Genomic DNA, 17993 nt, shown 5'->3' with positions numbered 1-17993 from the left:
CTAAAAATGGATTGAAAGTGAAAAAAGAGCTGAGTCATCACCACATAACTTGAAAAGCAGTATGTTAGAGCACCCATCATCTTCACCAAAAGGAACCTTCTGTGTTAAATTATTATGGGATGATCAACTAATCGTACATTCTGATTTTAATTTTCAAAGATCAAAAATTGGTCACCAGGCCTTTCCAGGTAATATATAATGAAGTGAAACCTGTCCTTTCCTGAACTCTGTTGAAAAACCACAGGCTAAAACTAGTTGGCTATGTTGATTGGAATGCCAGGCCATGTGTCCAAGCACAGGAGAGCCTATGATCCTAAACAAATAAATGACCCTAATCAAATAAATAAAATGTGCCTCATATAGGAAGAATGGAAAAAATAATTGAATTAACAAACCTATCGCCACTCTCAGATAAGCAAGTCTGATAATGGTGACTGTAACATTAACTCTGTATATTAAAGGCCATTATTAAACAGCCACTTGAGGATTTAAACAACCAGCAAGCTTAAACAACTGGAATTTTATGCATTTTTTCATCTTTTATGATAAAGCCACAAGTGACAAGTTAAAAAGTTAATATGAGGGATTTATTCAAAAAAAGCAACTGCTGGGTTTTGTTACATGACAACAAATGCATCTTAGTCTCTTAAAGCTGCTGTTCATTTGACCCTCAGTCTCTCTACCGCTGCATTGTCCAATACAGTAGCCGCTAGACACGTATAGCTGTTTAGATTTAAATGTCATTAAAATACAATTAAAAATCGAGTTCTTCAGTCACACTGGCTACATTTCCATCATCTATACTGGGCAGAACATTTCCTCACTGCAGAACGTTCTATTCAGCCGTGCTGCTGTAAAGTATTCAGGGAGAGCTGAGCCCAGGATTTCCTAAGAGCAGCCAGGGTTCTACGAGTTGCTTTAGCATAAGTGAGTGGTTGTCCACAGTTGCTGATGAGCTGGCATCTTTCATGTAGAGCAGGCGCACCAACAGGCTACCACAGACTGTGCAGTTTTCCCAGAATCCTTCTGCCCAAAAGTAATTCACTGCTGTAACCAGAGTATGAGAGTGCCTTTAAAGGACTATTAGAAACAAAACCTTGGATAGAACCTTTCTGTAGCCATGACTAGAATAGTATGGGTGCCTGTAGTCATGTCCCTTTAAGAATGATAAATAGGCGCTAGGAAAACAGGCAACCAAAATGATCTTATACTTACAGAACACCTTTATTACACAAGGCTTAAGGAGGGATAAATGTATGCTAAGCTAGAGTCTCCAATAAGCTTTTAGGAAGACCAGACTTTAAGGAGATTGTTTAGGCAAACAATATAAGATGGTATTGAATGTTTAATTACTTATTATCCATTAGGAATGTCATAAGGGTCTGGAAATAAGATTAACAAGGGATAGAATAGAGAAGGTAGGCCTTAAGCTGATGCTTGAAAAACAAGTATGTTTTGATTAAATGGAGAAGAGAAGACTTCTAAGTTCTCATAAGTGAAGGCAACGAAATAGACGTGAATATATTTTACACACACAGTGTTTTAACATAGTCGAATGATAATATCAAGTTAATAGTGCCTCTACTGACCACTGAAAAACAGAAATCCAACTATTTTTGCCAAATATGAGTTTTAGAAAGATAGAAGCAGAAGCAACAAGAAGCAAGCCTGGGCCACATCAAAATGAGACTGGAGTCAGCAAACACAAGCCAAAGGAATCTATCAGGCTTCACGATACCTTCCTTGATCCCCATGCTGGCCTCTGATGGGTCCCTCTCCCTCAGAGGATTCTGTAGGTCACACTTGTCCATGCTCTCACTTAGTTGACTTAACCATCTAGTACCAGGCAGGACTATGCTCTCCCTCTTCATTTCTTCCACATAGACAAAGCTTTACAGCCGCTTTCCCTGCTTTTATCCTGCAACCCGTAGTCTTTGACTGGAGCCACACATTGTAATCACCTGGAGAGCCTGTCAAGGTCCCACCTGCAGGGGGTCTGACTGAACTGGTCCCAGGTGTAACCTGGGCGTCAGGACGTTTATAAGCTTCTCAGGAGATACTAATGAGCAGCCAAGGCTGAGAACTGTTGGTTTCCCGCCTGTCAGAGATCACTCACGACCAGTCCCACCCTTCAGCTTGGCTCAGATGGAACAGTTTGTGGCAAAATGTCGTCAAGAATTTTAATGAGCTTGATAATGGCAGAACTGAAATTAGATTCCAGGTTTCCTGACTCCCATATGCCTCATGGCCAAGATACTTGATGTTTGCATATCAATTTGATCGCCAACGTGTGACCATAAAAATAAGGAAGCCTCCCAAGATACCTATGAAGCTTCTTTATAACAGTCCTTATTGTAAGGGCCTTTCGTTTGTATCATTCACTGAGATTTTCAAGATACTTGCACTCAGCTCTCAATGGCAGGCAATGAATGACACCTTTGCTTGGGTTCTATTCTTCTGACCTCTGGCTGTCAATTTCCAGTTAGTGGGGAAGAGGCGTAAATATGAGTTAAAAGTAAGCAAAGGGGATTGGAAGGTGTTCACTTCTCCCAACCTTTTTAAAAATCCAGAAGAATGAATGAATGTTTAAGAGGTTTTGAGGGTGGGGCAACAGGGAAAATGGCATTCTTTTAGTATAACATTGCACATGTCATACTATAATACAGAGAGAAAAAAAGGACTCAGATCTCCGTTGCTCTTTGTCCACATTTTGATCATAATTTAGATCTACTTGAAGCTTAAACAGTATTTCCGAGGCATAGATACTCTCCCAGGTGTCTATCTTGTTCCAGCGAAAATAACAATACATAGAACAGCATTAGTTATCCTAAACCATTAACGGAGATGTTATGTTTTTATTAGAATAACAGTAATACGGTCTCATTTTAATAATAATTTAATGCACCCACATGCTTGCTTCCATGATCAAATGCTCTTCTGTCTGAAAATAGGAAGCAACAGGAAGCATTAGAGCATCAGAGAGAACAAGGTAGGCACAAAAGAAGTTTATAAGATTGAATCTAAGCAGTAGTAGCCCTATCCGTTCCCCCAAGAGAAGCAGCCTGATGATAATGATGATGATAATACCAAACCCTTATTTAATCCTTTACAGTTTTAAACGTGCTTTCATGCATATTATTTTATTTTATCCTCACAGCAAACTTGCTGTGACTTTCCAGGTAAGGACACTGAGGCCGAGAGAGAGTTAAAATGGCTTGCCCCAAATCACACAGCTAATGTGAAAGGGCTTCCATGGCACAAATGAAAATATTGTTGTCCTCTTCTTGGGCTTTTCATCTCCTCTTTCACTTTGTATCGTGTCACTATAACCTAGATGTGAAGTTAACGAAGCTAGAGCTGACTTCTCTTAAACCTCAGCAGTGTCATTACGTTTCCATTTTTTTTTTTTAGTTACCAGATTTTTATTTTTGACAAGGGAATATCAAAGTATTTTGTTCCACTTCTCACATAGAGTTTGAAGGCCCTGGAACCATAACCATCGCTGGGGGATCTAGCCAAGCAGGTGATGCTCTGAGTGGGAAGAAGACAGACAGCTGCTGCAGCCTCTAAAATACAACTGCAGCCAGGCTACAAAATTCAGTTACCCTGAACGCGAAATCCCATCTCGTTTATGCCTCTGACGTACATGATATTCCACCCACCATTACGGTTGCCTCTGTTACGTCTTATTTCCCTCTAATATTATCAGTTTCTTGAGGGCAAAGCTGCATGTTTTTTGGTTTCTTCCTCCCCTCCGACAATTCTTCCTAGCCCCTGCACTTCCTAATGTTTATGTCATCACTACCATTTATCACCTGCCTTTAATACTCACCTTAAACAGATTTTTTTACCTGTATAAAACTGACAAGAAAGGGGAGAGGTGAACTGCTGCAAAAGAGACCATATGGCCCGCAGTGTCTAAAAGATTACCTGTCTGGTCCTTTACAGAAAAAAATTTCCAATCCCTGATCTAGACAGTCCAGAAGCTCACCAGGAAATTTTATCTTCACTCATAGAAGATACTGACCCAAGTAAATCTCTAGGCTTCTTTCTCTTGATATTTTGGAGAGGAACAATTCTCTGTGGACGAGCAGAACACACCAGGAGTGGCTAAGACCTGATAGACACATAATCCATTGATGCTGTGCTTACCTGCAGGACAGAAAAACAGAAGTATAGTTCAGGAGTGACAAACCTAAAGGCCTACAGGGGCCAAGCAGGTCACATAAATTGCAGTGTGTCACGTGGGGTTGTGGTGAACTAGAGAGCACATACTGACCTTTGGGGCAGTTACAGCTGGGTGGCCATGCAGGCATATAAGCCCAGTGTTACCAGAGCCTCCAGAAAATCTGTTTGTTTTTATGAAATCTAATATTGAGATATTGGCAGCTGGTTAAAATTAAAAATAGGAGGACATCAACACAAAAACCTGCCCATTGATGTTTATAGTAGTTTCATTCATAATTGCCAAAACTTGGAAGCAACCAAGATGTCCTTCAGTGGTGAATGGATAAATAAACTGGTACATCCATACCACAATATTATTCAGCGCTAAAAAGAAGTGAGCCATCAAGCCACAAAGACATGGAAGAACCTTAAATACATATCACTCAAGTGAAAGAAGCCAGTCTAAAAAGACTACATACTGTATGATTCCAATGTACAACATTCTGAAAAAGACAAAACTATAGAGACGGTAAAAAGATCAGTAGTTGCCAGGGGCATGGGGGCAGAGAATGATGAATAGGCAGAACACAGGATTTTTAGGGCTGCGAAACCATTCTGCATGATGATATAATGGCAGAGATATGTCCAAACATTTGTCAAAACCCATAGAATATACAACCTCAGAGTGAACCCTAATGTAAACTATGGAGTTTGGCTGATACTGACGTGTCAACATAGGTTCATTGATTATCACAACTGTGCCGCCCTAACCATGTTATCTACTAGTGGAAAAACAATGGGTATCCAGAGGACAAATTGAAGTTTCATTACTAGAATGGATGCTAGGAGGCGAAAACAGCAAAATTCCGCTGTATCAAGTTAGCAAGGGCTGTTTAAATTTCTCATCTTTGCCATCCATGTCAGGGTCAGAGGAGAAGATAAGATTCTAAAACATCAGGCAAGTCATTACAAAGATGCTGTCAGCGGAACAACTGAGATTCATAAATATTGTGGATTGCTGATGGTGGACAGCTCTGTCTTGGTGGGAATTTCCATGTGACCAGATCAACATGAGAGTGAACCTACAGAACGTGTGACAGTTTAAGTGCTTCACATTTTAGGCAGGCTATAAGTAGAACATTAATATATAACGATTCTTTGGGCTGCAATCAAGTCTAGCAATTTACATTAAGAAGATTAATTAGTTAATGTTTATAAAGTACTGTGCAGATATGCCCTTTTAAAATGCTAAGTATTCTAAAGCCTACATTATAGCATTTTACTAAATGTAGAAGATCTAACGTTCATCATTTCTTTGGTACAGGTTGGCAAAGATTCTTTTGGCAATGATTATATAGAAAACTTAAAACAGAATGATATTTCTACAGGTAAAATTTCATCTTTTTTTAAGTTGGTTTTTATAATTTTCTTCTCTGATCTGATTACAAGAAAAAGTTGGATATAGAATAGAATTATTAGATCCTCCCCTGGTGGACAGAGGATTTTTATGCATGACTTTGTCTAGTCTTACTTAAACAGCCTTGCTTAAACAATAGGTTACAAACTTTCATCTCATAGAAATGTTTCAAAAGCAGGTGACAAGAGAAAACAGGTGCTATATTCACAAAAGATATTTTAAGAAAAGCCATTGAGTATCATACCTGGAAACGATCTTAGAAACTATCACACAAAAGCGAAAACCAGAGAGGTTCTGAATTTGTCCAAGAGCATACAGCTAGTTGGAGCTGGAGCCAGGACTAGAATGCAGATCTCTGGCTCTAGTTCAAGTTTCTTTGCTGTTGCCAAGGCAGCCCGATCAACATTTCTATCTACCTGCCGGGCCATAATTCTTGATGAGCTGCAAAGCTTATGACAATGAAAATAAACCAAACTAGTTCACTTTATAGGTTTGACTGTTAGCCATTCACCTCAGATCTGTCATTTCTTTCACTGAAGAAATATGGTGGTGTAGAAAAATGCATACGTACACAACTATGAATAATTTGAGGGAACTGGAAGCAGGGGCAGTTTGCTGAGTTGTTACTAATGTAGAGAAAAGGTGCAACTAAGTGTAAAGACATTTTCCTTATTGTATAGGTGATGAGTATAAATTAGCACTAATCATTTATTTCTCTTTTATCATTCCAGATGGTTAAAGGTTAAAAAAGTTTTCTAAGGATTAGTGGTGCATTGAAGTCGTTAAAATAAATTACCCATGCCAGGCTGTATATATGTGATTATAATTTCTTTTTTCTTTTAGAATTTACATATCAGACTAAAGATGCTGCTACAGGAACTGCTTCTATAATTGTCAATAAAGAAGGTATGTGTTTTGCATATTGGAGCATCATTTCATTAAATGGTTCGTTTCCAGAACTTAGAGCAGAAGCATCAATTTTTACCCTAATCCTATGGATCCCTTACCATACCTACCATCCTAAGGCCTAAAGCACGATCTTTCCAATCTAAATATGTTTCCCATTATTTATACTTCCCAGGTTGAGCACTCAAATATAAAACTGTCCATCCAATACATATGAAGCATTATACAGTTGCCTCAAAATAATATTTATATCCTGTAATGTCTCATTACCCTTCACGTGAATTAAGAATTTATATTTGTCTCTAAAAGCAGTTATTCATCTGTCATTTCAGTTACACTAGGTAAATAAATGTAAATAGATAGGTGCAAAAGAAAGTTGATGAATCATATTTATAGAATGTTTAGTGAGCAAATGGCAGTAACTAATTACTTCTAACTTATCGTTAGTGTTCAATTTTGCCTGCTCTTTAAACGGCAATCAGATCTCAAAAGTTTATATATACAACTATGTCAGTCACAAGGCTTTGCCATAGTTGAGCCATTTATCTTTGGAAACAGTAACTTCCCTTTACCCTCAAGTAAAGTCATCATAATTTCTACCAACTATTTTAAGTATAAAAACACCTACATAAGATTTTTAAAATCAGAATTAATATTCAGAAAGACCAAGCACTGGATGGGGCACCTAGGACGGAACCTAGCCCATTATGGGCAGTCAGTATGCATTGTGTTAAATTAGGATTTGTCACAGTATGTCTTTAATTTATAATGCAGTTTCACAAGATCATTTCTCACAGAAGGTATATTTAACTTTATTCTAGTGATCCCAAATTCGCAATAGATCCCAAATTTGCAAAAGACAGTAGATAAAAGTTTTCATTCTAACAATAGATAGTCTGTGTTCATTACTTTAAGCTAACTCTTAAGTAATTATTGCTGCTAACAGCAGCTCATTCCCTGCCTTAACCTCTTTTTTATGTTCTAGTGATATCTTCAAGTTGTTTCTTCCTTATCTCTATACAAAATACTACGTTTTCATGCACAGATGTAATTTAATTTCGTGTTCTGAGTGCCTATCATGGTAGACTTTGTCTGGTTTTTAGTGTATGGTAATGCCCTCAAGAGTACAGTTGTAGTAGAAGAGCTGAAATGAATACCCAGAGGGGTGACGATCAGCCCCTTTAAATATAGGAGTGAGCAGCAAGGCAAAGTAAGGAGTTCAGTTTTGACAAGTTAAAGTTGAAGCATGAATGAGCTAGCCACATGGCAGTGTCCACCAGACAGCTGTGTCTTGGGCTTGTTGCTTATTAGCCAAGGCCAGGCCAGAAATTTAGATTCAGGAGTCAGCAACACAGAAGCAGCAGCTGACTCTAGCCGAGAGAATGAGGTCACTGAGAGAGAAAATGAAGGAGGTATGCAGTCTCTCAGTGTGTGGATACTTTGAATTTTTCCAGAACCGAGGTTGGGTTTATGCTGAACCATCCCCACTTTATTAAGTCCTCTTTGTGGCTAACAAACACATCTGTGGTAAGATGATAGGCTAGCATGTGTGCTGTGTTCAGAGGTAATTTTAGGTCAAGTCTATACAAGAGCAGCACAAGCAGCTTAGGGCGCAAAAAGTGACTGCTACAACTCATCCCTCTAGATCACTGCTGTCCAATAGAAATATAATGCAAGTCACATACGTAACGTTAAATTTTTCATTAGCCACATTTTAAAAAGTAAACAGAAACAGGTAAAATTCATCTTAATATATTCACTAACCCACTGTATATCCAAAATATTATCCTTTCAACGTGTAATCAAAAAGTTCTTTAAAATTAATATTTCACCTTCTTTTCTTTATACTCAGTCTATAAAAATCTGCTGTGTATTGTACAATTAAAGCACATCTCAAATTAGACTAGACACATTTCAAGTAGTCAATAGCCACATGTGGCTTGTGCTCATGACTATCATATTGGACATCGCAGCTCTTGAGAGTTCACCTGACAGATAAAATGCACTTCCACACCTCCCGCATTTAGGTGGGATTGTAGAAAGTGAGTCTAAGTGATGAGTATATAAGATCCCTTAGTCCTGCTTCTGTTTGATCTGCTATAGTCTCGTCCAAATATCCTTCTTTCTACCTTACATTATTAGTACAATTTTCTATCTGTTAGATATTATAAAATGTGTTTTGATTTACAAAATCACTTTTCAGAATACCCTAGGGTTTACCTTGAACTAACTGCATACTACAGAGCATTAGTGTTTAGCATTAGGCAAGTTTATTCCTGTTTATACTCATCATTATGACACCTGTCATTTAAGATTAAGAACCTTTACCACATACATTGTACCCCAGCCTTCTCCTATAAAAGAAAATTTTAAAGTATGTTATATATAATTTCTCAGCTAATATTCTTTCTATATAAGAATATCAATAAGGGAAATCATTTTTAGATTTTGCTCAAAATGATTAGAATAATATGAATCTTACTGAGATATTGTAAATAGGAATACGAAATTTAACCTGAATGGCCTAGAAGTGTTAAAATTAACACCTATGACAGTTTCCATAATGACTTTGTTAAAAGTGGTTGTAACGTTGCAGAATATCATTGCTCAGCTTTGCTTTGTTTTAATATAAATATGTAGAAATTCTTTGTAGGCCAGAATATCATCGTTATAGTGGCTGGAGCAAATTTACTTCTGAATACTGAAGACCTGAGGAAAGCCGCCAAGGCCATCAGCAGAGCCAGAGTAATGATCTGCCAGCTGGAAGTGACTGCAGCAACTTCTCTGGAAGCCCTAACAATGGCTCACCGCAGTGGAGGTGATTTCACGTATTTCTCATTCTTTCTGTAAAAGCTTTTATCAATGTCTTAATTACAGTTAACCTTTTAAGCAAAGCAAGGATTTTTCTGTAGTGAAATATTCTTTCTCCCATCTGTGAGATTCACTGACTTCCTCTATTTCTTGATCATGTTAGAAAACCTTACAAATAGGGTAAAAATAATGTGAGTAGCATTTATATATGCCTTACTATTGAACTGTATACTTGAAACTTACTGGATTTCGTTAATGTCACCATAATAAAAATAAATAAATAAATTCAAATCTATCTTAAATGTTTTATATACTGACTCATATCTATCAAAAAAAAAGGAAAGAAGGGAGGAAGGAAGGAAGGAAGGAAGGAAGGAAGGAAGGAAGGAAGGAAGGAAGGAAGGAAGGAAGGAAAAGAAAGAATACAAATAGTAACTAGAATCTTTGAAGCAGCCCAATGTCCAAGATACACTGTAGGTCGTAGAATGATTTCCATTCTGAGAAGCAAAGGATGCATATCATGTATAATCACTGCCCAGCTACATTTTGATATACATCTCTAGAAATTGAAGATTAGTTCTTTCTCCTTTTTGTAAAATTTTATTATCTTTTCCATAAACGAGAGATTATTTATATGCAATATTTTCTATGTTGTCAATGTCCTTTAAGCAACTTTGTTTGTTTGACCTTTGATTTTTAGAAATTCTCAAACATACAAGAGCAAGCAGAATGTTTAAAAAAAAAATGAACAAATGAACAAACAAAACAAAACAAAAACAGACTCATAGAAACAGAAACTAAAGAGATGGTTACCAGAGAGGGGAGTGGGGGGCTGGGTGAAAAAGGTGAAGGGAAATATAGTCAATAGTATTGTTATAAGTTTGCACAGTGACAGATGATTAATTAGTGGGGTGAGCACACTGTAAAATATAAAAATATCAAATCACTATATTGAACATCTGAAAATAATATAAATAATATAATATTACATATCAACTATACTTAAATTTTTTTAAAAAAGCAAAAGCAAGCAGAATTGTGTAATGAATCCAGTTGCCCAGCTTCAACAATTGTCAGCCCTCGGCTAACCTTGATTCATCTGCTCTCCCGCCAGTTCCTCCTCTCCTACCCCCAGGAAATAACAGACTTATAAAAACTCAGATAGTTTCTTCTTGTTTGTTGTTTTTTCACCATTAACCAGTGGGGAGAGCATCTTCTGAGTTAGAAGCCCATTTCTGACCCTGTTAGCTTTGTGGTCTTTGCAGAATTATCAGATTTTTCTGAGCCTTATCTGTTAAATGCATATAGAAACACTCCCCTACAGAATTGTTCTAAGATTGAATAAAATAAAATATGATGCCAAGCTGGGGTTGTAAGTCTCAGTAAATCTCAATTTTCTTCTCTCTTTAATTTGGATAATATCCTGAACTGAGCACCATTTGGTCAAAAAAATAAAAAATAATAAAAACTAGCCACTCTAAGACAATAGCTTCTTCTTGATATTATGATAATAGTTCTGTGATTTATATTAAGAAAGAGAGAGAGAACCACATTGACTTTTACAGGTAAAACTTTCTCATCAATATACAAAACTAAAAAAAGAAAAAAATGAACAGTAAGAGTATATGTCTGTATGTGTGTCTGTGTGTGCATGTGTTTGTGTTAAGTGATTTCTCCCAGAGTGTATAGTGTTCTACACAGAAATAAATGGAAAATAAGTTACTGAAATGATTTTGGAGAACTTTTAAATGTATGTACTGATTTAACAAATCTTCCTCATGGCAAAACAACATGCCATGGCAAATTCTCACTGACATTTAATGTATTTTTAATGGACTCGAAGCTGTCAGAAAGAATTCTGAGCCAAACCCCATTTTGTTACATTTTCTCAGAGTGTCACAGATAAACTCTAGTACTTATGGTGAGCATTCTCTGCCTTGCAATCCTCTTACTTGGGTGATGTGAACACAGAGTGCCACTTCGTTCATGCTCCTGTCTTTCCTTTTATAGATCAAAGCATATTCTCATGTAACTTCTCTTTTTTTCCTACTATCCCTTGCTTCTCAGAGATCACTGTTTCCTCTCTCCTTATTACTTGTTACCTACCCAGCTTGTGGAGGAAAGATACAACAACCACAGTTGAGGATCCAACATTTCACAGGTGAGGCTAGAGTTATCCAGACGGGCAGGCAGCCTGACCTCTGGCTGTCATCCGGGTGGGGGTCCAGAAATGCTTCCTCCATCACCCGCCAGGCACTTCTTCCAGTTAAGGAGCTGTAGGACCCTGGGGACACCAGAAAGGGGGTTAGGTAATGGCGGGCCAAAGACCACTTAGCCTACTTCACATTTTTATGAAAAGCCAGCATGCCTAAGTCTGCATGACCTTATATAATAATACTGGAAGTAGTAATACTTTGCATTTATACGTACTTTACAGCTTATAAAGCACTTCTATATGTATTTGATCCTTAAAAAAACCTTATGACGAACATATGGCAGGCATTATTCTCCCAGATTAAAGGTGAGAAGACTGAGACGTGGAGAGGTTAAGTAATTTGCTCAACCAAGGTCATACTTTTTTTAGTCAGTACAGAAACCAGGATTTCAGACTCCAAGACCCAAGTTCCTCGACCACACTTTACATAAAGAAACTTCAACATCCCATCGATTTCTAGCAACTGAGACTTTATGAAGAGTATCTCCAGAAAAGTAAAATCCATGAATTGTAATGTTGTCCAACGTGGAGCCTAAGCTTTGAGTATTTTGCTGCTCAAGTCACAGAGAAAGGACCCTAGAGTGTTTTCAGCAATGTGTCCCCCACCCACCCCATTAAATACACATACACATGTCTATGGCCATGCCACTCTGAACGTGCCCGATCTCGTCTGATCTCGGAAGCTAAGCAGGGTCAGGCATGTTTAGTACTTGGATGGGAGATCACCTAGGAAGACCAGGTGCTGTAGGCGTAAAAAAAAAATACACAGGTACACAAGCACACATGCACACATGCTCTTCTGTCCAGAACTTAGCTGGTCCCCATTTGGTAGTAACTAGCCAGACACAGCTTAGATCCTACACTAAGGGAGGGGTATGTGTATGTGTCTGGGTGAGAGAGAGAATGTAATGCATCTTAATTCTCGAGAGAGAATAGGACAATGAAAGGAGCACTGTTTGGGAGTCATGAAGTGTGGCCTCTTAGCAAATGGGGGACATCGGGCAAGTAAGTCATTTCCTTGCTCTGGGCCTCAGTTTCTTCTGTAAAACAAGAGAATTGGGCTGAGACCTCTCACAGTTTAATGTGATGATGTGTGAATGGACTGGTCACAGCACAGAGCAGGGAAAGCTTCAACATCTGTTGAGCACTGAGTGTCCTGCCCATTGCCCCATGAGACTGCATATGTGTTAATCAGTATGATTCCACTCACAAGAAAGATGGTAAAATCATCATCCATCATCATCATCATCATCCATGGGTTTATTATCACAGCTTCCTTATCTCTACTACTTAACTAGTGATGGATTTTGAATTAAACACACTGTATAACTAGATTATATATCAGTTATTTAAATACAGAGGAAAAGGAGCCCTCCATCTTTATATATACTGCTTTGGGACTCTTGCTGTCTTTACTAAAATGAAAGCAGTGATTTTAAAGAAACAGCACATGCAACATCAAAAATGAATTGGTGGCCCTCTAAAGCCCCCCTCTGCCCTAGGTCATGATGCTGTGAGGTAGGCCCACAGCAGAACTGCTGCTGCAGCTGCTTGTGATGAAATTATACATGTTGGTTCTGGTCTTTATATCCATTTCAAAAGCAAATGGGACATTACAGGAACAATTATAAATAATTGAGATCGTGTAATCACCAAGATTAAATTCTAGGTAGAATACAAAATATCTTTTAGTGCCACTTTAGTCCTTTTCCATTTGGCAAACAAAACTTCTTGACTGGCCACCTTGACTTTCACAATAAGATTGTCTAGCATGTAGCCCAAGGTTTTAATGTTTTTGCTGCTCAAGTCACAGAAAAGAACCCCTAGAGTAAGAAACTGCCACGCCAGTGTTTGGGGTTGTCCAGCCTTCCCAGTTTCTTTACTTAGGATGATTTTCTTCCCCTGTTTTTTGAGATAGTTATTAGGGCCTTTGTAACTGTCCAGCCACCGCCCTCCCTGGTGCCATCATGAAGAGCTTCTGTCTCATGTTTCTGTCTTTGCACCTATACAGCTGCCCCCCTAGGCCTCCCTAGTTCCTCACTGGCATCACTGCCAGCCACTGACATGCTGTTAAGACATCCAGGAGTTTAGTCTGTCTTACGCTGTGATGAATAATAATTACTGCTGAGTGCTATCAATCACCTCTGTCTCCAAGTTACTCTGTGTTTTCTTGTTTTGCATGGTTCCAGGATGACATCATTTTTTTTTCCATCTTCTCTATTACAAATTTGCATTCTTCTTTGACTAACTATATCTACTGTACTGATTCTTCATGTTTTTTCCATCATAGTAAAGTATTTATGCTTATGTATGATAGCACAAGCCAAAGAGAGTCCTTTCTTTATGGCATTTTTACTTTTCCCCTAAATTTCGTTATTAGTCAGACTCTGAGCCTATGTATGCAGTTACTACTGGTAAGAATGCTTTGTTTCCCTTGGTAAAATACAAGCAAATAAGATTTGATTGATTTTTATACAATATTTATGGTCAAATTAAATTATAGAATTCTTCATTCCAGTGATTTTGCTGAAGAGCCAGTGGAATTGTTTCTTTAAAGTTTGTTTTTATTGTGGAAAATTTCCAATATATATGGATACAGAGAGAATAAATAGTATGGTAAATCCATATGTACTGTCATTTAATTTCAATAATTATCAACACATGACCAACCCTGTTTCATCCATGCCCAAACTCATTACTCTCCACCCCTCATTGCAACCTCAGATTATTTTGAAGCAAAACCTAGACATATCATTTCCTTCAAAGTGTATTTGTTTTTGATGTAAAATATTACTATGTTTTAAAAACAATGTCTTTGCTTGGTGTATACCTGGTAATCTGTGGTCAGATTTTTTTCTCATAAGTCTTTTGTAATTAATCACTTATTAGTTTAGTGAATAACCTCTCGGACTCTTTTCTCTTCTATGTAGGTATATAAATATAAATACACATATAGCTATATTTTATTTGTTTTGTTTAAAAAAAAAGAAGGGGATGTTACTATAGATTTTATTATAAAACTGCCTTCTTCACTTATAAATAAATTCTAGAAATCTTCCTATGACCAAACAGAGATCTACTTCATTCTTTTTGACAACAGCAGAGCATTCCATTGGATGTATGTGTCATAATTTTTTTAACCAATTTTCTCTGCTTGATGCTTAAGTTTCTTTTTTTTTTTTTCTGTTACAAACAGCTGAATGGACATTACTGTACCGTGTTTGCATGCCTGTGTATTCTGTAGGAGAGGCTTAGAAAAGGAATTGCTGGATCAGGGATCTTTTGAGATACAATGGAACTTTTATAAGAACGGCTCTACCCTATTGTTCCTAACTGGCAGTTTGCTCTAACCTGTGTTCAGATGCTGCCGAGGGCAGAGTTGATCATATAGGTGAGCAATGGTGTCTCAGTTTAAGGCTTACAGGAAATAGGAAACAAAATATTTGTTCTGAAAACCTAAAACGTAAATAGGTGTGTTAGAATGCTGGGCAATGAGGGCCTTTATGCATGATTGACATCTCTAAGACCTCGCAAAACTGGGAAAACAAATGAGAGAGATTGTTGCCAGGCTACAGATTCCAATAGAAGGCAGAGGAGATGGGTGGACAGGCGGGGGTGTCAGGCTGTGTGTAAAGGACAATATAATAACAGTAATAATCCTTTACATTTGTACAACACTTTACAGTTTACACAGGGCTTTTACATCCCTTTTCTAATTTAAGCTACACAATAACCCTGTGCAAAAATACGGGCAGCCAAAAATATACCATAGAATTTCCGTGGGTAGACATTCTGGATTCTAAAATAATGAAAATGTGGGAATAGCGTCATCCTGTAAACCACTGGACACGATCCACTGGCCAAACCAAAATGTTAAGACCAAGGAAGGCGCAGACGCAAACTAGCTAGCCTCACCAGGCAGAAGTAGTGGACGGTTTCCTTCGGCCATGTGCCGATAAGCAGCTCCCCAAGAATGTGGAATGGATCGGCGCCAAGATAGGTATGGAAGAGCCACTTGGAGAACTCGTCATTGTGCACATCCCTGATCTTACCCCAAGAGATTCTGATTCAGTGGGTTTGAGGTGGAGCCCAGAAATCTTGCATCTTATTAAGCTCTCCTAGTGATGCTGATGTGTAGCCAAGTTTGTGAACCACTGTTCTGGAAGAGTCTCTGAGAATTGCAGCTAGAGGATTTTACTCTATAGATCTATAATAATTGAGGTTACTAAACACATAAGTCCGTGGACCTGGGTAGAGGAAAAGAAGACCAACCAGTCTAGTTGGGCGCTTTGGTGGATAAGTAAGTGTTTTGACAAAGGGGAAGCTTCCCAAACAAAAGCTGTTTTAAAATGTTGTAAATTGGAATTGTGGACTTGTGCTGCTATGGACAGAGTCCTGGCCTAGAGAGGCAACTATTTTAGCTACAACCAAACCCAGGACTTAAAGCTAGAGGACCCTACGTAGGGACCCAGCCTACACAAGTCCCAGTATATGACCTTGACTGTGACCTCATTTCTCGGAGGCTCACTTTCCTCCTCTGAAAAATGCACTTCCGACACTGCAATGGCTGTGCCGTTCTCATTTGCCCTGTTTCTGCTCTCCCCAGCCTCCTACAGTCTCCTAGTCTGAGCTAGCTCTCAGACTGATTGAGTTTCCCCTTCTTTCCCAGTCTTTCCTTTATGTTCTTAGATTGCTTACAGTAGCCAAGAATACAAGCTTTTGTGTAAATATATATGTTTGCATGACTAATTCTGATATATTTGGAAGATATACATAGGTGTTCAAAATATATATATGTACGTGAACTTCCTACTTACTAGTCTTACCAGGAAAATTTTGAGCTCTTCATTGTTTCTTTTCTATCATCTCTTTTTTTCTTTCCTGGAAAATGGATTTATGAACTAGCCTTGCAACTAAGCATTTAAAGTAACCCACAAAAATGTTCACCAGCCTGAATGTTCACATTCATACAAGTCCTTTCGTGCCACATTTAAAACCTTATTTAATCCTCTTGTTTCCCATCGCCATAACTTTGTGATCACCTTGGTTATAAATATTGATGCCTGCCCTTAAAGCTGAAATGTTGTAAAGTGAAAAGTAGAGTAGATGGAAATAAGGAGTTTGTACCAGGCTATAATAGAGATTGAGATTTTAGACTTTTCTACATCTATAACTATTTTAATTTTTAATCTAATGGGAGAAGGGGTTGCACTTGGGGATTTCTCCTACTGAATGTCTGTAAATGCACCGTATTAAAAAATGATAACCACTAAACCCCTCCTCCATTCATTTACAGTGAAAACGTTGTTCAATCCGGCTCCTGCTACTGCTGACCTGGACCCCCGCTTCTACGCTCTCTCAGATGTGTTCTGCTGCAATGAAAGTGAGGTAAGGATGGAAGGTTTTGCTCATTTCGTGAGAAACCAAAGACTCGTTTAAATGAATAAGCAAAGAAGCAGGGCTCACCACATCAGTTTGATTGCATGTGAATTCTTGGCCCCAGTGAAAACAGATTTTTCAGTTGACGGGGGTGTGGAGAAAGGAAATTAGTCCTAGGAAAAAAAAGGTTCTGAGTCATCCCCATAATCTGGCACTTATCAAACCTCAGTTGATGTTAGTGCTCTCCCTGCTCTCACGTTATTGGTATTTTGTTTTCCTTTTTCCATATCCTATTTACTAATTAGTATTAGAGCTTCCAGATTTAGCAAATAAAAATACAGGACACCCAGTGAAATTTGAATTTCAGATAAACAACAAGTAATATACTAAATGAACTCATACTATAAAATTATTTGTCATTTTTCTGAAATTCAGACTTAACTTGGTGTCCTGTGTTTACTCTAGCAACCCTACTTAACACAAACCCCCAGGAGCCTTTGCTGCAGCCAATTGTGAAGATCCTGTGACTGCATTTGTAGACTGACATCGGTTCTCCACTGATGCTGTGGGAAAGACCTTGGGGTCCCCTCCTTTAGAGGAGCACCCTCTCAGTCCCTCTGAGGGTCAAAATTTATAGATCTGCATAAAACATCTATCAGTGTATTCATGTTGTATCATTTACTCTGAAGCATTTTAGGAAGAAAATTCCAACATTTCTCCCTTTTAAAGCCAGACAGTTTTAGACCCAGGCTCTCCCGACATTGGGAGGCCGGACATATTATACAATGCGACATGCAGGGATAGAAAGTTAGCAATTCATGAACTATAATGTAATTTTCCATTTGGTTTGAAAGCTGAAAGACAGTTTCTAGGATTTCCTAATCTGCCTTTTTGTGAATTTCACCTCTCAGAACATAAACAAGAAAGAAGACTGCCACAGGAAACTGATTTTAACAAACCACAATTGCATTATGTAATATTTCTGAGCAACCACCATGGCCAGGCTTTGTGCTAAGAAAAAGGAATTATAGGAGATAGTGACCATTTCACAAGAGGTTAGATTATCCTCAGCTGCCAAACTGGCTTAGATTTCCTTGC

The 17993-nt window shown here is 38.1% G+C and overlaps 1 protein-coding gene, 1 long non-coding RNA gene and 1 pseudogene across 3 annotated transcripts in view; 2 read left to right on the top strand and 1 right to left on the bottom strand.

Annotated features, from left to right (window-relative positions):
• The window catches only part of RBKS (ribokinase), a 78052-nt gene that overhangs the window by 23763 nt on the left and 36296 nt on the right, over nucleotides 1-17993 (top strand). For both annotated transcript variants that reach the window (XM_006910346.3, XM_025045674.1), the window contains exons 3-6: nucleotides 5492-5555; nucleotides 6428-6490; nucleotides 9144-9308; nucleotides 16813-16904. In XM_006910346.3, the coding sequence (XP_006910408.1) occupies nucleotides 5492-5555; nucleotides 6428-6490; nucleotides 9144-9308; nucleotides 16813-16904 (384 nt within the window). The remainder of the gene's footprint in view (nucleotides 1-5491; nucleotides 5556-6427; nucleotides 6491-9143; nucleotides 9309-16812; nucleotides 16905-17993) is intronic.
• On the bottom strand, nucleotides 566-17185 carry LOC112478468. The gene is made up of 3 exons (XR_003045841.1): nucleotides 16983-17185; nucleotides 11408-11585; nucleotides 566-4152 (listed from the first exon to the last, which is right to left on the bottom strand). It is a non-coding gene; the product is annotated as an uncharacterized LOC112478468 (long non-coding RNA).
• Nucleotides 12149-12267, top strand: LOC112478523 (annotated as a pseudogene).

This window comes from Pteropus alecto, unplaced genomic scaffold (genome assembly GCF_000325575.1).
Source record: "Pteropus alecto unplaced genomic scaffold, ASM32557v1 scaffold61, whole genome shotgun sequence".
Classification (NCBI taxonomy): Eukaryota; Metazoa; Chordata; class Mammalia; order Chiroptera; family Pteropodidae; genus Pteropus; species Pteropus alecto.
The sequence above is the reverse complement of the archived record's forward strand: the minus strand, read 5'-3'. Positions and strand labels throughout refer to the sequence as shown.